The sequence below is a fragment of the Ovis aries genome, chromosome X, assembly GCF_016772045.2.
Source record: "Ovis aries strain OAR_USU_Benz2616 breed Rambouillet chromosome X, ARS-UI_Ramb_v3.0, whole genome shotgun sequence".
In the NCBI taxonomy this organism is placed as follows: Eukaryota; Metazoa; Chordata; class Mammalia; order Artiodactyla; family Bovidae; genus Ovis; species Ovis aries.
The window spans coordinates 40,817,314-40,838,713 of record NC_056080.1 but is presented as its reverse complement, the minus strand read 5'-3'; the positions used below and the strand labels follow the sequence as shown (position 1 = coordinate 40,838,713).

Sequence of the window (21,400 nt, the reverse complement as noted above, 5' to 3'; positions counted from 1 at the left end):
CCAGGTCTCCTGCATTGCAGGTGGATTCTTTACCAGCTGAGCCACCAGGGAAGCCCCAGACCCTTGGAGACCTCATCTATTAATAGTTTTAGTGGCTTCAAATGCTATCTGTACACCCGGAGTTTATACCTTTAGGCTAGACCTGTCTCCTGAAGTATTATTAATTTAGTTTACCATTTCACTCCCTGATACCTCTCGGACTTCACCCCTTTCTACTCTCCTCTTCTCACTTTGTTCCCTCATGTCAGCCTCCTTGCTGTTCTTCAGACAGCAGGCCCACACTTGCCTCAGCGCCTGTGTTAGTCATGCCCTTTCCCTAGAATACTATTCCCCAAGCTATCTTCATGGCTTATTCTCTCACCATCTTCAGTCTTTGCTTAGATAGCAGCTTCTTAGTGAGATCTTCCCTGACCACCCAATTTAAAATTTGAGGGAAGAAATGTCCCCTGCCACCAGTATTCCCTACCCTCCTTCCCTGCCTTACTTTTTTTCCATAGCATTGGTCACCATGAGACATACATCTTACTTATTTGTTTCTCTGTCTACTTCCATAAAATATAAGCTGCATACAGAGCAGGAATTTTTGTCTCTTGATTCACTTCTGTATAGAACCTTTGAAAGTGTCTGACATGTAGTGTGTGCATGCTAAGTCGCTTCAGTTGTGTCTGACTCTTTGCGACCCTATGGACTGTAGCCCAGCAGGCTCCTCTGTCCATGGAATTCTCCAGGCAAGAATACTGGAGTGGGTTGCCATACCCTCCTCCAAGGGATCTTCCCCACCCAGGAATCGAACCTGTCTCTCTTATCTCCTACATTGGCAGATGGGTTCTTTACCACGAGCGCCACCTGGGAAGCCCCTGACATTTAGTAGGTGCTCATAAATATCAGTTAATGATTTCATGAGTGAATGTATAAATGTATTCACACTACTATACCATGCTAGCTCCCCAGAAATTATGCAAAATAATAATATTTAAATATAGGTTAATAGTATATCTTAACAGTGATGACATGGGATAGTAGTATGATTGAACAATGTTGAGATTCCAGTAGATCTAGATTCTCCTTAAGAATATTACTTTTCACATCGGCATTCAATCCTCTGATACTCAGCTTTAGTTATTCTTGACTTGAATTCCCTAGCTATAGTTATTTCTGACTTCCTCCAGAAGAGAGTGAACAGTTCTGAGATACTTTCTTAGTACTTATTTTCCCCCAGGAATAAACAATTCAGGGAACCTCCTGATTTTCCTTTGCTTTTCTCAGTTTCTTATCATGAGGATCTTTTTTTGTTTGCAGCTAGTTTAAATGCCAAGTAACAGTGAGAATGGCAGCCGTATTAGTCATTTTTAATATCCTTTAGAAAATTTGGCTTTCATTATCTTGCATCTGTTGACTAATAATATTTATTTTTGGAAACTCTTATCCCTGCAATGATTATAGTTCTTTTGCCAAATAATCTGAGCTTAATAGACAACAGATTTCTGGCACCAGAAAGACAAAAGACAAAAGTGTCAGTAGCTTAACTGAAAAAATTCCTGAAGACTGTTCACTACAGTGTGTTATCTGAAGATGGGAGAATTCAGTGAGAATGTTACCAAGCTGATGAGAACAGGCTCATGTTATATTTCAGTACTTTTCCATGTATACTTTTAAATCATTGCTGTGCATAGAAGTGGTGGTAATTTAGCAATGGCTAAACTTTAAGCTAAAGTTTAAATATGAAAAACTCCTGAGTAACTGCAATGTAAAGAAATAAAATGATGAAAATCCTTATAGTAAGGAGTACCAAAAGTCATGATACCACTGTTTTGTGTCAAAGAAAAATTATTCTTTCTTTGGGGAGACCACAAAAAAGTCCTATTCAATCATGACATATAAAATGGGAATTTGAGTAAATAGACCAATTAATATGTGAGTGTCTTGAAGTTGTTAAACTATACTTTTATCTAAATTAGTGCTGTTTGCTGTAAATATTCATTCCAACAAAAGTAAGACCAACTAAGATTGTAATTTTCTCACAGATAATTAAGCTCTTTTCATACCCTTTGTAGCCTTAATATGTAGATTCCAAGTATATTGACTATAATAAAGATGAAAAGGATATTTATATTAGCCTAATCAATTTGAATTTTGGAATAACCAATCAACACATCAATTAAATGTATATTTAGCATCTCATGTGCAAAATGGATAGTGAATCAAACACTTCTTTAAATGCAAGACACATTGCTAATCAGATTTTTCTGAATTCATATCACATTACTGTTAGTTTCAAGTAGGACTATTTAATCTGGAAAATATTATTTTTATTCTTTTGTCTTAGTTTTATAATGCTGTGGAGTTAATATTTACTTGTTTTGTGGTAAAAAGTACATTAATAGACTTTTTTTTAATCTTATGATTTCATCTGCTTAGAAAATATCAGGAATCATAATTTAAGCATAATTTTATTTAAATAAAGTTTTTGACTGTATCAGTCCCTCCCTTTTCACTTCACTGTCTGTTATCTTCTAAACTTCCCAACATATTAAAGAGAGAAAGGCATGGTGAGACCATGAAATGGAATTTCAAATGCTGTTGATATAACATAAAGACATAGAAAGATAACCTCAAAGAAGTCACACGTGAGAGGCATCTCACAAGAATACAGGAGTATGGTCCCTGGAAGACTAATGGGGCGCGTGAGTCACTGTAGGCTGGTGCTACACACTAGTGGGGAGGGAGGCTGCACATGTTAATACAACTAAAGGGGCCATATACCCATGTGGGAGGCACAGAGGAGGCACAGCATTATAAGTGTTCAGGGTATTCAGGGAAGGGGTCAGGAAACACGTATCATACAAAGGTCAGCTATTTCAGTAGGGTTGCAGTAGACTGAAAATTTGGTTTGAGGGAAGAATATATCTGGAATGCCAAATTTGGTACTTTAGATATTAGGGTATAGAGAGTAAAAAGCTACTGCAGGCTTTTGAGTGATGCAAAATTATATGAGCAGCATGCTCACGTAATTCCTTTGGACACTGTGCACAGGTGGGTTACCTGTCAGGATACAAGCAGTAGAGGCAAAAAGGTCCTACAGAAGCTGGCCTGTCTAGCCAGGAAGTGACAGGGGCCAGAACCAGCGAGTCATAGTGGGAGTGGGAAAGAAGTATACAAACTGAGAGTGATTAAGGAAAATTGATGAGGCTTGGTGAGTGATTGGAGATATTCAGAATTAGGAAGCCTACAGAAGGGTTAAAGCCTGTAAAGTAGACGTGTTTAAATTTAATTTAGTTGAGATTTTCCTGGTTCTTAGTATGAAGAGTAATTTTGGATAGTGTGCTGGGCATTTTTAGTATTATTATGTTATGAGACTATGACTCTTATTTAAATCTTCTATTTTGGTAGGCAGTTAATCCAATTAGATTCAGAACACACGTCCTAGCCCATTTTTACATGCTGTGATTCAAATGCCAGTTTCATTTTCAATGCCTCTGCAATACTCATCTAGTCTGTCCTCCTTGTATGCTACCCAGGGGCTAACCAAATGTTGGTGAGGATGTTGAACAACTAGAACTCATAGCTGTTGTAGGAATGTAAAATGGTATAGCCACTTGGAAAACTGTTGCACAGTTTCTTAAAAAGTTAAACATATTCTTACAAAATGACCTAGCCATTCTACTCCTATATGTTTACCTAAGAGAAATGAAACTTAGGTCCATACAGAGACTTGTACATTAATGTTCATGGCATCCTTATACATAACAGGCAAAAATTGGAAACCACCCAGGGTGCATCAACAGGTGAATGGACAAACAAGTTATGGTACATCTATTCAATAGAATGGGCTTCCCTGGTGGCTCAGACGGTAAAGAATCTGCCTGCAGTGCAGAAGACCTAAGTTCGATCCCTGGGATAGGAAGATCCCCTGGAGGAGGGCAGGCAACCCACTCCAGTATTTTTGCCTGGAGAATGCCCATGGACAGAGGAGCCTGGCGGGCTACAGTCCATGGGGTTGCAAAGAGTCAGACACGACTGAGTGACTAAGCACAGCACATTCAATGGAATACCCCCAGCAATAAAACAGAATGAACTATTGATACATGCAACAATGTGGGTGAAGCTAAAATATTTAGGCAGAGTGAATAAAGTTGGATAATAATTAATAGATTATTAATAATTAATAAATTAATCCCATTTATATTAAATTCTAGAAAATGCAAACTGATCTAAAGTAACAGAGAATAGATCAGTGGTTGCCTGGGGATGGGGAAGGGGGTAACAAAAGAGACACAAGAAAGCTTTTGAGAGTGTTGGATATGTCCATTATGGTTGTGGGGATGATTTTATGTTTGTATACGTATGTCAAAACTTATCCCATCGTATACGTGCAGTTAATTGTATGCTAATTATACCTCAGTAAAACTTTTTCAGGACAAACTACATTCAGAGTCTATCTCCCTTTCACTGTCTTTATTGCTTCCATCTGGTTTTATCTACCTTCATTTCCCCCCTAGATTACCACAATAACCTCCTAACTGGTCTCCATGCTTTTTTTTTCTCTCCTTTCCAATCTAGTCTTAATACAACAGCCAGAGTATTCCTCTACATTGTCAGATCACGTCACTCCAGCTGCTGACCTCCCAGTTGCTCCATCTCCCACTCAAAATAAAAGTCAAAGGCCCCTGATGGCCTGCACCAGCCCTGCCACTTCTCTAATCTGATCTACTATTTACTCCACATGAGTCTCCTTGCTATTTATTGAAAATTTCAGGCACACTGTCTCCTTTGAAAGGCCTTTGCACTTAGTTGTTCTGTCTGCCTAGACCACTCTCCTCACCTCCTGGATGTCACTTTCTCAGCTGGGTCATACTTTGACCACCCTACTTTAAATTGCAATGTGCCTTTACCCTGCCTTCCTTTTTGCTTTATTCCATAGCACTCTTAACATACTCTATAATTTCCCTTCTTTGTATTTTCTTATCTTCTCCCATTAAAATATGAACTACATGAGGGCCAGAATCTTTGTTAAGGTTTTGTTTACTTGTTAATCTCAAGTGCATAGAACGATGCCTGGCATATAGTAGGTACTCAAGAAATATTTCTAAAATAAGTACCTGTAGCATAAAATCTTCAAGATACATTGACAAATTAGAACCAAAGAGGACAATAAGGAGAATGACAGGACATTTGAAATACACATGAGAAGTTGGCAACTGGAGATATTATCACAGAGAGGCATAGATTCAGTGGAAGCATGAACCCCCTCATAACTACTAAAGGAGTAGTATACAGAAGAGGGATTATGTTTACTCTGTGATGCCCAAAGAGAAGAGCTAGTCCAGACAAGCCACAGGTGGTCTGAGTAAGAATTTTTTCACGTCCTTAAAATTGTAGTGGGCTGCCATAAAGTAATACTCTCCTATTATATGAAGTCAAACAGAGTGATCATCCATCAGAGATTGAAGGGGATCCCACATGGAGAAATGGTTGGATTAGAATGGGCTTGATAAGTTTGTCCTAGTTTGAAGATACTGGGACTTTTCTTTTAAAATCCAGTTATTCTTGACAACTCAGAATGCTGAATTAGTTGTGAGTTGATTTCCTGAAGGCTCATTTTACCTGACAAGATTGTGTCAACTTCATGCCTTCATAATAATTATGATGAATTATTTTAGCCATATAGCCATGTATCTGAAAAATTACATGGACCATTATTTTAGCCCTTTGTTATTGATGAAGATGAAATACTATTTTACTATCAGTTTTGACCTTCATATCCAATTGGGCTTATTGTTTATTTTAAATTTAGCTTCTTCACTTTTTTAAAGAGCTATGTGTGTTCATTATCTTTCATCTTTTTTTAGGAGCGGGATCGTTACGCCTACAAGATTCATCTTCCAGAAACAGTAGAGCAACTGAGGAAATTCAATGCACGGAGGAAACTAAAGGTAAATTAAAGAAATCAGCAAAAAGCCAGACAGAAGCATTTGCTGATATTTTTATTCTGTTTCAGTGCCCATAAATATTATACTGGTGTTGGCTGTAGTTTTCTTACAGCCAAATTCTCAATGCCAAAATTTACCATTATTTCAATAAGATTTGGGGGTTTTAAATAATGTAAGGTAATATCTAAGTACAAGTCCCAGCAATAAGTTATAATAAATGGAAGATGAATCACATTTTAGATTTATGTTATCTTTAAAAATTCATAGCAGAGATATAATTACTTTAAAAATAGGAACTTGCTATTATCCACTATTGTTGAATTTTAATCTAGGCCACATTTTCTCAAACTTAGATATTTTGACAGAAAACATAAGTTTAGTTCAATGGAAACAACACAAAATTAGAATTGGAACTAGGATTGAGCAACCATCACAAAGCAGTAAAAATCCCCACAACCTGGGTCTACTAGAAAATATTTCCAGATCATTTTCTCACTTTTTCTTTATTCTTCCTAGGATACCTTTCTCCCATTTACCATACTCCCTATCCTCCAACACACTGGAAAAGAAAAAAAGCACTATTACTTCCTTTGGACAGCCCATTTGACTTTAAAAGGTTTTTGAGGTTTTTGAAAAAGACCCAGAATAAGATAATGGAATCTTTACAGCACTGGACAAAAATCTTAAGGGACAGCATTTCCCTCCTCCCTGCAACAGAGGAAAGGATTATATTATGATCTTAAAATTAACTCAGGTTTGACTTACTTTGATTACTATTAAAAAACTTAACTCTGTCCTCTAAGTGGTTGATTAGATAAGACTCCTCCTTAGCCATGTGACTCCTGCAAGCTGTAAAACTTTTCTTCATAACTATTTTCAGATACATCATAAGTTGCAATAATATTTATTCATTCACTAGTAGCTGACCCTTGAAAAATGTTGTGAATGATTGTCTTCAACTCTAGATTTATAAGAATGTTTTTATGAATTTTTGGAAAACTATGTAAGGCACAATATTATCATACAGAGCTGAACTGGCCAACATATTAGCCACTAGCCACATGTAACTGTTAAAATCTAAGTGAATTAAAATGATTATTTGTTCATATTGATGTATTTGTTTGGCTGCTTCAGGTCTTAGTTGCAGCACACAGGCCTCTCTCCAGTTGTGGTGCATGGGCTCAGTAGTTGTGGTGTGCAGACTTAGTTGCCCTGCAGCATGTGGAATCTTAGTTACCTGATTAGGGTTGAACCTCTGTCCCCTGAATTGGCAGGTGGTTTCTTAACCACTGGACCACCAGGGAAGTCCCCTAAATTAGTTAAAATTATTAATTTGTTGTTGTTCAGTCACTCAGTCATGTCTGACTCTTTGTGACCCCATGCCAGGCTTCCCTGTCCTTCACTATCTCCCAGAGTTTGCTCAAACTCATGTCCACTGAGTCAGTGATGCCATCCAACCATCTCGTCCTCTCCAACTATCTTGTTCTCTGTAATCCCTTTCTCCTCCTGCCCTCAATCTTTCCCAGCATCAGGGTCTTTTCCAGTGAGGCGGCTCTTCAAATCAGGTGGGCAAAGTATTGGAGTTTCAGCTTCAGCATCAGTCCTTCCAGTGAATACTCAGGGTTGATTTCCTTTAGGATTGACTGGTTTGATCTCCTTGCTGTTCAAGGGAGATATTAATCATTAAATTATTTAAATTATTAATAAATAAAAGATCTGTTCCTCAGTCACACTAGAACATTCTAAGCGTTCAATAGCCTAGTGGTGCCGTATCAGATAATGCAAATATAGCCTGTTTCCATCACTGTAGAAAGTTCTACCGGAGAGTGCAACTGTAGAGGAAGGGCAATTCTAACATGTCACTGTTGGTGTTGATTATTCCCAGTTAGCCTTTCTCCTAATTGATTTTGCAGTCAGGAGGTTCAGACTAGCTCTTCTGTATTTACTTTAAAAATCCTCGCCAGAAAAATAATTATTGATAACGTGCCGTTATTGAGATGGTGCCCAAAGAAGTTTCCCAAGACTCTGGGGTTTTGTTTGTTTGTTTGCATGCTTTACTATACACCTGAACCAGTGTAGGCTACAAAAGAAAACAAAATCTTAGCCAAAGTGAAATTTGGTCAGCCATTTTTGAAATTAACTTCTTTCCCAAAGAAGCTGTTAACTATACCTCTGTCTCAAGTCTTTCCTGAAGTCTTTTTAACTCTGATGTTGCTTTGGCCTATGTGACATTACCCTGTCTGAGACCGAACCTCTCACTGCCCAAGTACAAGCCTTTTACCACAGGGCTCAGGCTTGCCTCATCGCGAGAAATACATGCTGTATTTCTCCCAGTGCCACAGAATCAGACTTGGGCCTAAAATAGCCAAAGTAGTGACTGAGATTCATTTGGACAGGAGCAAGCTATCACAGCAGAAAGGGGTCATGTGAATTTACCACATCCCTTTGCAGGCCTATTTAAAATTTTAAGACCCACCAAACAACCTAGAATTAGGAACATCAGCAGACTTGTCATTGAGGGTTTTTCAGCTTCTGGTAAAGCTGCATCCCATTCAGTGATTCAGTCACCCTGGTTAAAGCTGGTTATACCTACTCTCCTCAAAAAACTCATTCTCATTCTGCCACTTCTAAGAGCTTCTAGAACAAAGATTGCAACTTTACTGGCTTTCAGAGCCCACCGCCCAATTTATTTTCACAAGTAAATAGCTAGGTACCCATCCTTCTACTCAGACACTGTTTTTAAGCTCATCAAATGGTGGAAACAACCTAATTATTATGATTCCCTTTGAAGTGATTAAAAGGGAAGTTCACAGAAAGCAGTAGAAAATTGATTTTGTAACTAAGTCCGAGGTAGGAAATTTTGTAGCAAGAAGAAAGAGGAGTACAGCATTCAGAGAAAGAATGGCCTCTAGAGCTACATTGCCTGAGGTGAATCCTGACTCTGACACTAGCTGTGTAACCTTGGACCAGTTATTTCAATTCTCTGTGCTTCAGTTTCCTTATCTGTAAGATGGGGATGATGGTGATAATAGCTAACTGATAGGGTTGTAAGGATTTAATGAATTAATATATTATAACAGTTAGAATGGAGAAGGCAGTGGCACCCCACTCCAGTACTCTTGCCTGGAAAATCCCATGGACGGAGGAGCCTGGTGGGCTGCAGTCCATGGGGTCGCCAAGAGTCGGACATGACTGAGCGACTTCACTTTCACTTTTCACTTTCATACATTGGAAAAGGAAATGGCAGCCCACTCCAGTGTTCTTGCTCAGAGAATCCCAGGGACAGGGGAGCCTGGTGGGCTGCCGTCTATGGGGTCGCACAGAGTCAGACACGACTGAAGTGACTAAGCAGTAGCAGTAGCAGCAGTTAGAATAGTACTTGTCAGTCATAAGTTCTCCATAGATACCATTTTCTATTAATATTTTGTTTTTGTTTCATTATTATTTTAGGATTTATTAAATATGCTTGATTTTATCTCTATTTATAAACAGCTGTAATTCCTAAATGGGATGGACTGCTTAATGGGTATAGACTACTTAATGGGTTTGGGATGAAACAGGAATGGTCATCGCACAACATTGTGACTGTACTAATTAGCACTGAATTTACACTTTAAAAGGGTTGGTTTTATTTATGTGAACTTGTGCAAATATTCTTAAATACTGGTTTTCACTTTTGCACACTTGAGAGATGTGACACATTCACATACTAACAGTAACTCACTGCACCACTCAACTCATCCAAGACACTAACCATCCCTCTCAGCCCCAGGCATGCAAGGGGTTGGAGGGGCATGCATTTTTTTTGAAAAAGCCGCATGGGTGATTCTGATAAGTTTACCTTATTGAGAGTCATTACTCTGAAGCACAAACTTGTAATGGGTCTACAAAATTCCATCCTATGTACACATCATCATTTACTAACCAGCTACTGGACATGGGCATTACTTCCAGTTTTCCGTGGCCATAAATACTGTTGCATTGGCTCTATTTTTATTACTAAATCTTTGTACACCTCTGATTATATTGTTAGGGTAAGTTTACTACTGAAATTGTTGGCATCAGAATGTATACATGTATTTAATAAGATATTTGATCTCTATAAATAATTCACCTTCTAAAAGGTTTATACCTGTTTGAATAAATTCTAAGGTATTTTTGGCAGTGAGTTTATTATATTTGCAATTAAACCTTTCTCCCATTCTGAAAATTTTATGGAACTATTTTATGCCAGAATGTAAAACATTATTCATTTTACTCTACTGAAATTTCAAGACTATCGCTCATTATTAGTTATAATAATATCAACACTCAGCAATCAGAAATTGTTCCTTTCCACATTTATACATTCATTTTGGCATTTAACCTGTTCAGCAGCCTACAGGACACAACATATTCCCTGATGAGAGGATTATTTGGACAATTATAAAGCATTAACATCATTTTCAGACTATCGTTCGAACTGTAGGTTTTAAATGTTTACAGAACCCTGCTTGTGATTTGAATTATCACCCATTTCTTTTTATTTTCCTTTCTTTCATTATTTTATTTTACATCTGTGAGTGATAATGGAAAAACTCTTTTCCCCATTTTGGTTATCAGACATTTCATATGTTGAATTTTTCCCCTCCTTTTATTTCATACCAAGCTCTAGAATCTTTTTGTTTTTTTTTTTAATTGGAGTTGATTTACAAGTTGTGTTAGTTTCTACTCTACAGCAAAGTGAATCACATGTACATATATCCCTTCTTTTTTGGATTTCCTTCCCATTTAGAACACCACAGCTGAGCTCTATTAAACTGAGCTTAATACTTCAGTTTTTTTTAAATCCTCTAGAAGCAATGCTTCTTATATAAACTACATAGTCCTGAGCACGGGACTGCTGCTGCTGCTAAGTTGCTTCAGTCGTGTCTGACTCTGTGCGACCCCATAGACGGCAGCCCACCAGGCTCTACCATCCCTGGGATTCTCCAGGCAAGAACACTGGAGTGGGTTGCCATTTCCTTCTCCAATGCATGAAAGTGAAAAGTGAAAGTGAAGTCGCTCAGTAAGTGTCTGACTCTTCGTGACTCCATGGACTGCAGCCTACCAGGCTCCTCCGTCCGTGGGATTTTCCAGGCAAGAATACTAGATATGAGGATTGTATTTTCTCAGACTGAATATTAGGATACATGGGACAAACTGTGTGCTCCAGGCTGTCTGAAAAATCTGTGCTCTATAGGTATGTGTCTCTTCAGGAGGCATTCCTGTACTCTAACCCTGGGTGCCATTTACATGAAGGAGTTACGGTGCAGGAGGGGGCGGGGGATGCAAAAGGGCTGTGGGTGCCTGAGCTTGTCTATCTAGGGAAGAGGCTCAGGAGGGAATCTGTTCTAGAAACCATCCTCTTTGGTTCATGAATTAGAAAGCAAATTTCCCTATAGTGAAGTATGTCAAAGATATTCTATACAAATAGAAGTAATATCCCATATTTGGGTAAGTTTATTGCAATCAGTTCAGGAAATGGTGAGCTGCATCCACATAATTCAGTTTAGAGGTTAAAACCATTTATTCCTTGTATATACAGAAAGGAAGGGAGATTTCTGATAACTTCCTATAATTTTCCTTTATTGATTTTGCAGATTACAAAAATATAGCCTGTGTTACTTCTCTGACTTACCAGTTGGTCTCTTGGGTTCCTGTACTTTGCAGAAATAGAAAAAAAATGTTGAGGAATGCTGTTTTCCAGTACTTACTGTCCAGTGCAATAGCCACTAGGCATATGTAGCTACTGATACTTTAATTTTAACTAATAAATAAAATTTAAAATTTGATTTCTCAGTTGCACTAGCCACATTTCAGTTGCTCAATACCACATGTGGCTGGTGGCTACAGTTTGGGGCAGTACAGGCATAAGACCTTTCCATCATCACGGAAAGTTCTGTTGTACAGCACTACTACCTGCCAGACTTCTGAAACCCCTAAGCAGCATCTTTGAGAGGCCAGCCAGGAAGCTCTAATTAGCTGCCTTTTGTCAATCTGAGCTATCCCTGGTGGCTCAGATGGTAAAGCATCTGCCTGCAATGCAGGAGACCTGAGTTCAGTCCCTGGGTCAGGAAGATCCGCTGGAGAAGGAAATGGCAGCCCACTCCAGTACTGTTGCCTGGAAAATTCCATGGACAGAGGAGCCTGGTAGGCTACACTCCATGGGGCTGCAAAGAGTCAGATGCGACTGAGTGACTGCACTTTCACTTTTGTCAATCTTCCCCTTTCTGTCAATTCAACAAGAGCTTAAAGATTTAACAAGGACCTTTGTGCCCTAATGAAAACCAGCACTTATACCCAGAGTCCTCTCACTACCAGAGAGGACAGCACATGCGCACAAAGATGGTGGGCTCCAGCCACTCAGGGCAGTAAATCTGGTGTCCAAAGGGCACCTTTGATTCTGAAAACTGAAAACTGTTATTCTGGTATGAACAGTTACATAAATAATAACTGACATGAGTTTGATCTTCCTATATTTTGCAAAGCAATTCTATGCATTTTTGATTCTGAAATGTAGAATTTATTACTTCCAAAGTTTGTCTGGCTTTTGAAAGTTATTATATACATTAAAAGATCATCTTTATAAAATACTTTTACACAGACCCAAAAGGATTCCTCAGTTATTTATTCCATGCAATTGCTCTTGTGCTATGCTAAGTCACTTCAGTCATGACCAACTCTTTGCAATCCTTTGGACCGTAGCCCGCCAGGCTCCTCTGTCCATGGGATTCTCCAGGCAAGAATACTGGAGTGGGTTGTCATGTCCTTCTCCAGGGGATCTTCCCCACCCAGGGATGGAACCTGCATCTCTTAAGTCTCCTGCATTGGCAGACAGGTACTCTACCAATAGCACGACCTGGGAAGCCCCACCATTGCTCTTAAATATAGCCATACTGACTTTACCAAGTCTCATTTTTAATCTTCAGAGACGATAGCACAACCTCCTTTAATCACGTGTCCTGACTTAATTATGAAATTCTAGGTTTTAGAGTTGTGTTTAGACTGTGCTTAAGTATCAAATACATGTAGGCTAAGCTGACTAAACTGAATGATAACTTTGATTGTGACTGCATGGAGAGACATCGGAGGTTCTGATTTAATCTATGGTCTTACCTCATTATCATGTAGGACCTGATTCTTAAATGTAGCCAACCTCAGTCCTTTAACATTTCTGCCTTGAAGTGATTTTTCTAGCCGTTTGGTCATCTCTCTCCAGCTTCAACCTCTCCAGCTTCTCCACCCTTTTTAAGGTTTTGAGTTCAGTATTCTGAATCCTAGTAAGATGATCCTCTCTCAATTCTTATGTCACACTTTTATTTGTGTGCCCGTGATGCTTTTTGCCCCCTCTATATATCAAAAAATAATTAGATGTGTCCTCACCACTTGGGTACAAAGCCAATATGTTATTCTACATCTCATGCTTGCGTGTTTTGTATTTAGACTTTTAAAAATATACCTCCCTGCCCTCATGCCTATCAAGCTTCATGGTGTTTTTTTTCTGAGCTCACTTATAGATCACCAAAAAGGGAGTATTGGCTTTTGACATTGTCTTCAAGTCAGTAATTCATCCATGTTCAACTCTCCTGTTCCCTACCCAATAACTTCGTTGCTCCCTTAAGTGTCTACAGTAGTTTAATTTAGCAGAAGTATGAGCTAACCATTTTTTTGTTGTTGTTTGCTTCCCACTTCCTTAAATGAGACACAGAATTTTCTAGTGGGGAGCATTCCATTTTCATGTTTGACATATTAACTACAAATATGATTGTGCTTAATTACTTGTACTTCTCTTTTTCTTTGAATTTAGAATCTTCCCTCTCATTTCTAGGTTACTGTGCTTAGTAGAAAATTGCGTCTTTAATATTAGTTATCAGATTGTGAATGGTCTTAAGTCAAACTTGTTATGTTTTACTCAAAGCTTATGGGAGTATATCATCTAAAGTAGATAGAAAAGCTTCTTTAATAAGGATTCAATAAAAGTGAGAAGGTTCAAGAACTACTAGAAGATCTGGTTTTATGCTGTTATACCCACAGGCTCTTCAGTAGCAACAGCATAGTAGGGAGGTTGACAATATACAATCTGGGAACTCAAGCACTCACATAAGAGTTCTTTGTTGTTGTTGTTTAGTCACTCAATTATGTCTGACTCTCTGCAGCACTGCAGCATGCCAGGCCTCCCTGTCCCTCACTATCTCCTGGAGTTTGCCCAAGTTCATGTCCATTGAATCAGTGATACAATCCATAAGATGCTTTTCCATAAAGACCTCTATGCTTTCATAAATTAATGCATCTATCTTTCTATTTTTATATATAAAGTTTAATTGGACCACAGAAATAGCTGCTTTCACGCTGAATGGCAGAGTTGAATAGTTGCAGCAGAGAACGTATGCTCTGCAAGCCTAAAATATTCACTGTCTAGCCCTTTACAGAAAAGTATTTTTGACCTCTGTAATAGTAAAAACTGTTGAACTGACCAGAGTAGTCAGAACACCTCAATTCTGTCTACTCCTGACCTGTCTCTTTAAGTTGGCAGCAACCTTAAGCGGTTAGTAAGCCCCTCTGGACCTGTTTTCCTCATCTGCTAAATACGTCTCTTTAGAATGAATCATCTTTACAGTTGACTCTCAAACTCTAATAAAATTCTATAAATCCACAATCTGTTTTGGACCCATTTTGCATTGAACTTGTGAGCCCACATGCAGTCACTGTGTTTCATTTCAGTTCAGTCGCTCAGTCATGTCCGACTCTTTGTGACCCCGTGAAGCGCAGCATGCCAGGCCTCCCTGTCCATCACCAACTCCTGGAGTATACCCAAATTCATATCCATTGAGTTGGTGATGCCATCCAGCCATCTGATCCTCTGTTGTCCCCTTCTCCTCCAGCCCCCAATCCCTCCCAGCATCAGGATCTTTTCCAATGAGTCAGCTCTTCACATAAGGTAGCCAAACTATTGGAGTTTCAGCTTCAGCATCAGTCCTTCTAATGAACACCCAGGACTGATCTCCTTTAGGATGGACTGGTTGGATCTCCTTGCAGTCCAAGGGACCCTCAAGAGTCTTCTCCAAAACCACAGTTCAAAAGCATCAATTCTTTGGCACTCAGCTTTCTTCACAGTCCAACTCTCACATCCATACTTGACCACTGGGAAAACCATAACCTTGACTAGACAGACCTTTGTTGGCAAAGTAATGTCTTTGCTTTTGAATATGCTATCTAGGTTGGTCATAACTTTTCTTCCAAGGAGTAAGCGTCTTTAAATTTCATGGCTGCAGTCACCATCTGCAGTGATTTTGGAGCCCAAAAATATAAAGTCTGTTTCCACTGTTTCCCCATCTATTTGCCATGAAATGATGGGACCAGATGCCATGGTCTTAGTTTTCTGAATGTTGAGCTTTAAGCCAACTTTTTCACTCTCCTCTTTCACTTTCATCAAGAGGCTTTTAGTTCCTCTTCACTTTCTGCCATAAGGGTAGTGTCATCTGCATATCTGAGGTTATTGATATTTCTCCCGGCAATCTTGATTCCAGCTTGTGTTTCTTCCAGTCCAGCATTTCTCATGATGTACTCTGCTCATAAGTTAAATAAGCAGGGTGACAATATACAGCCTTGATGTACTCCTTTTCCTATTTGGAACCAGTCTGTTGTTCCATGTCTAGTTCTAACCGTTAACTCCTGACCTGCATACAGGTTTCTCAAGAGGCAGGACAGGTGGTCTGGTATTCCCACCTCTGTCAGAATTTTCCACAGTTTTTTCTGATCCACAGTCAAAGGCTTTGGCATAGTCAGTAAAGCAGAAATAGATGTTTTTCTGGAACTCTCTTGCCTTTTCGATAATCCAGCGGATGTTGGCAATTTGATCTCTGGTTCCTCTGCCTTTTCTAAAACCAGCTTGAACATCTGGAAGTTCACGGTTCACATATTGCTGAAGCCTGGCTTGGAGAATTTTGAGCATTACTTTACTAGCATGTGAGATGAGTGCAATTGTGCGGTAGTTTGAGCATTCTTTGGCATTGCCTTTCTTTGGGATTGGAATGAAAACTGACCTTTTCCAGTCCTGTGGCCACTGCTGAGTTTTCCAAACTTGTTGGCATATTGAGTGCAGCACTTTCACAGCATCATCTTTCAGGATTTGAAAGAGCTCCACTGGAATTCCATCACCTCCACTAGCTTTGTTCTTAGTGATGCTTTCTAAGGCCCACTTGAATTCACATTCCAGGATGTCTGGCTCTAGGTGAGCGATTACACCATCATGATTATCTGGGTCATGAAGATCTTTTTTGTACAGTTCTTCTGGGTATTCTTGCCACCTCTTCTTATTATCTTCTGCTTCTGTTAGGTCCATACCATTTCTGTCCTTTATCGAGCCCATCTTTGCATGAAATGTTCCCTTGGTATCTCTAATTTTCTTGAAGAGATCTCTAGTATTTCCCATTCTGTTGTTTTCCTCTATTTCTTTGTATTGATCGCTGAGGAAGGCTTTCTTATCTCTTCTTGCTATTCTTTGGAACTCTGCATTCAGACGCTTATGTCTTTTCTTTTCTCCTTTGCTTTTCACTTTTCTTCTTTTCACAGCTATTTGTAAGGCCTCCCCAGACAGCCATTTTGCTTTCTTGCATTTCTTTTCCATGGGGATGGTCTTGATCCCTGTCTCCTGTACAATGTCATGAACCTCAGTCCATAGTTCATCAGGCACTCTATCTATCAGATCTAGTCCCTTAAATCTATTTCTCACTTCCACTGTATAATCATAAGGGATTTGATTTAGGTCATACCTGAATGGTCTAGTGTTTTTCCCTACTTTCTTCAATTTAAGTCTGAATTTGGCAATAAGGAGTTCATGATCTGAGCCACAGTCAGCTCCTGGTCTTGTTTTTGCTGACTGTATAAAGCTTCTCCATCTCTGGCTGCAAAGAATATAATGAATCTGATTTCGGTATTGACCATCTGGTGATGTCCATGTGCACAGTCTTCTCTTGTGTTGTTGGAAGAGGGTGTTTGCTATGACCAGTGCGTTCTCTTGGCAAAACTCTATTAGCCTTTGCCCTGCTTCATTCCGTATTCCAAGGCCAAATTTGCCTGTTTACCCAGGTGTTTCTTGACTTCCTACTTTTGCATTCCAGTCCCCTATAATAAAAAGGACATCTTTTTTGAGTGTTAGTTCTAAAAGGTTTTGTAGGTCTTCATAGAACCGTTCAACTTCAGCTTCTTCAGCATTACTGGCAGGGCACAGGCTTGGATTTGGAAATGAACAGAGATCATTCTGTCATTTTTGAGATTGCATCCAAGTACTGCATTTCAGACTCTTGTTGACCATGATGGCTACTCCGTTTCTTCTAAAGGATTCCTGCCCAAAGTAGTAGATATAGTGGTCATCTGAGTTAAATTCACTCATTCCAGTACATTTTAGTTTGCTGATTTCTAGAATGCTGCCATTCACTCTTGCCATCTCCTGTTTGACCACTTCCAATTTGCCTTGATTCATGGACCTAACATTCCAGGTTCCTATACAATATTGCTCTTTACAGCATCGGACCTTGCTTCTATCACCAGTCACATCCACAACTGGGTATTGTTTTTGCTTTGGCTCCATCCCTTCATTCTTTCTGGAGTTATTTCTCCACTGATCTCCAGTAGCATATTCAGCACTTAACGACCTGGGGAGTTCCTCTTTCAGTATCCTATCATTTGCCTTTTCATACTGTTTATGGGGTTCTCAAGGCAAGAATACTGAAGTGGCTTGCCATTCCCTTCTCCAGTGGACCACATTCTGTCAGACCTCTCCACCATGACCTGTCTGTCTTGGGTGGCCCCACACAGCAAGGCATACTTTCATTGAGTTAGACAAGGCTGTGGTCCATGTAATCAGATTGGCTAGTTTTCTGTGATTATGGTTTCAGTATGTCTGCCCTCTGATGCCCTCTCACAACACCTACTGTCTTACTTGGGTTTCTCTTACCTTGGACGTGGGGTATCTCCTCACGGCTGCTCCAGCAAAGCACAGCCGATGCTCCTTACCTTGGATGAGATCGCCCCTCCTGACCTTGAAGATGGAGTAGCTCCTCTTGGCCCTCCTGCGCCTGCGCAGCAGGTAGCTCCTCCCGGCCGCCGCCCCTGACCCTGGACGTGGGGTAGCTCCTCCCGGCCGCCGCCCCTGACCCTGGACGTGGGGTAGCTCCTCCCGGCCGCCGCCCCTGATCCGGGACGTGGGGTAGCTCCTCCCGGCCGCCGCCCCTGACCCGGGACGTGGGGTAGCTCCTCCCGGCCGCCGCCCCTGACCCCGGACGTGGGGTAGCTCCTCCCGGCCGCCGCCCCTGACCCGGGACGTGGGGTAGCTCCTCCCGGCCGCCGCCCCTGACCCCGGACGTGGGGTAGCTCCTCCCGGCCGCCGCCCCTGACCCGGGACGTGGGGTAGCTCCTCCCGGCCGCCGCCCCCTGACCCCGGACGTGGGGTAGCTCCTCCCGGCCGCCGCCCCTGACCCTGGACGTGGGGTAGCTCCTCCCGGCCGCGGGGTAGCTCCTCCCGGCCGCCGCCCCTGACCCCGGACGTGGGGTAGCTCCTCCCGGCCGCCGCCCCTGACCCCGGACGTGGGGTAGCTCCTCCCGGCCGCCGCCCCTGACCCTGGACGTGGGGTAGCTCCTCCCGGCCGCGGGGTAGCTCCTCCCGGCCGCCGCCCCTGACCCCGGACGTGGGGTAGCTCCTCCCGGCCGCCACCCCTGACCTCAGAGGTGGGATAATTCCTCTCAGCTGCTCCTGTGCTGTCGCAGCCTGGCACTCTCAGTCACCGCCCCTGACCTTGGGTGTGGAATAGCTTCTCCTGGCCGCGCTTTTGCGCGGTCCGTCGCAGCCGCCACGCTTCTGCGCGGTCCGTCGCAGCCGCCCGCGCTTCTGCGCGGTCCGTCGCAGCCGCCCGCGCTTCTGCGCGGTCCGTCGCAGCCGCCCGCGCTTCTGCGCGGTCCGTCGCAGCCGCCACTGTGTTTACAGAGCTAAATAAACAAAACTGCTAACCATAAGACAGATAAATCAGGAACTTGCTACTATTGTTTCAAAAGAATTTACCTCTCAGGGCTCTTTTAAAGAGCGCTTTCCTAGTAAAAGTATTTATAGATCTTTTGCTACAGTGGTATTTAATAGCTAGAACCGGCCTTAAAACATGAAACTAATATAGTAAGAAAGTCAGCTGAACTTTATTTGGAAATAAAAATTAAGCATCTTAAAGATTTTAATTTCAATATGTGTGGGAAACATGTGCTATGATCTATACAAATTCCATTTTCACCCAGCTTTTAGAGAACATATATATAAAGTGGAATAAGCTTCTACTACAGAAAGAAGAAGTCAACATTCAGTACAATTATTTTCATAAAATTCTGCATGAGACACTCTCAGGCGTTAACCCTGGACTTACGGAAATCTGAAAGTTGCGTGGAATCATCATCAAGATCACTTCTCTATTTTTTGCCCTTCCCTCTTTTGTCTCTCTTTTTCAATTTATATTTGTAGAAAGAAACCTTATATAACCACCCTTCTAAAAATGAACCTTGTAGGAATGTGTTTCTATTAATAATGTTATTAGAATTACTAATGATTATTAATAATTTTATCATGCATTATTGTGATTATTGGGGCTTCCCAGATGGAGCTAGTGGTAAAGAATCTGCCTACCAGTGCAGGAGACAAGGGAGATGCAGGTTAGACCCTTGGGTCACCAAGATTCCCTGGAGAAGGACATGGCAACCCACTCCAGTATTCTTGCCTGGAAAATGCCATGGACAAAGAAGTCTGATGAGCTACAGTCCATGGAGTTGCAAAGAGTCAGACACAACTGAGCACATACTCATAAATAGATTTTGATTATCAATGATATTTAATGAATCCCTGCATTCACAAAAGAGTCATCATTTTTTTCCCAAAAAAATCTAAGAGGTCAGTATTTAAAATGTAGACTTAGGCTACTTTACACTTAGACTACAAGGGTGATATGATACTCAGGCTACCTAAGTGAAAAATTCTACCTAGAGCAGCAAAGGCTCTGCTTAGGTTCTAGCTACATATTAGTAGTTGTATAAGTCGCTAAGTCATGTCTGACTCTTTGTTTATTTAGCTCTCTGAACACAGTCATAATTTGCACTTACAAAATGCTTATGGTTCACAAAGCATTTTCATAAACATTACGACTTTTGACAGTCATGTAGGGTAAGCTACGTCACTTTTAATATCCTCACTGTATGAGAAAACCTCAAGAGGTTAAATGATTAACTCAAGTAAGGTCATGCAGATGGAAAGTGGCAGCACCTAGGAACACACCTGGATATTCTGACCTATGCCTAACACTCATGTGATTGGACACTTATTAACATTATCATTCTTGTCACTGAAACAATCATTCCCAACATTTTTCTACCCAGTAGTCTTAAGAGATGTCATGGATTCAGTATGACAGTGATTCTGAGCTAGGAATCAATGGAGGTGTCATGTGCTTTAAAATAGTCAAGATGTAATTGATTCTATTGGGTAGCCTAATTGAGAATTACTGTATAAGAGTAGTGCATAGTCATTATTAGTATCAAAAAGAAAGGGAAAAAAGATTTTAAAAAAGAAAAATGACTTCATTCTTACTATCCAAGAATAATTAATACTATTAACATTTTAATATATATCAATCTTTTATGTCTTGATTAACTTTTTTCAAAAATAGGATCATACTATAGATTTTCAAAAACTTTTTTGTGTAATTCATCACAATCACCGTATCATTTCATTAAACACTCTTCTGCTGCATCATTTTATAGTGACTGCAGAATATTTCATTGTCTAGTACATGCTTAAGTTCAAGATGTAAATGGTTTCATATAATTCCGCAATCCCTGACAGTGTTATTCTGGTATATGTGTATGTGCTTTATCTAAAAGAATTCAAAATTATTTTAAGCCACCTCTTTTCTAGCTTTCATTTCCTATATATTTGACCTCCTGAATAATTCTTTTTTAATATAAATTTATTTATTTTAATTGGAGGTTAATTACTTTACAGTATTGTATTGGTTTTGCCATACAACAACATGAATCCACCACAGGTATATACGTGTTCCCCATCCTGAACCCCCCTCCCTTCTCCCTCCCCATACCATCCCTCTGGGTCATCTCAGTGGGCTTCCCTGGTGGCTCAGGCAGTAAAGAGTCTGCCTGCAGTGTAGGAGACCCAGATTCAGTCCCTGGGTTGGGAAAATCCCATGGAGAAGGAAATGGCAACCCACTCCAGTATTCTTGCCTGGAAAATCCCATGGACAGAGGAGCCTGGCAGACTATAGCCCATGGGGTCACAAAGAGTTGGACATGCCTGAACGAACATGTCCATCTATGTCCATATTTCTTAAATAACCATTTGGTGATTAACTTTTTTGTATTTATGTATTTTTATCAATGCTTTTATTGAAGTATAGTTGATTTAC

At 40.5% G+C, this 21,400-nt stretch overlaps 1 protein-coding gene across 23 annotated transcripts in view; it reads left to right on the top strand.

Annotated features, from left to right (window-relative positions):
* CASK (calcium/calmodulin dependent serine protein kinase) overlaps positions 1-21,400 on the top strand; it is a 379,740-nt gene that overhangs the window by 258,199 nt on the left and 100,141 nt on the right. For all 23 annotated transcript variants that reach the window (XM_042242034.1, XM_060407439.1, XM_027963055.2 and 20 more), the window contains exon 9: positions 5,850-5,933. In XM_042242034.1, the coding sequence (XP_042097968.1) occupies positions 5,850-5,933 (84 nt within the window). The remainder of the gene's footprint in view (positions 1-5,849; positions 5,934-21,400) is intronic.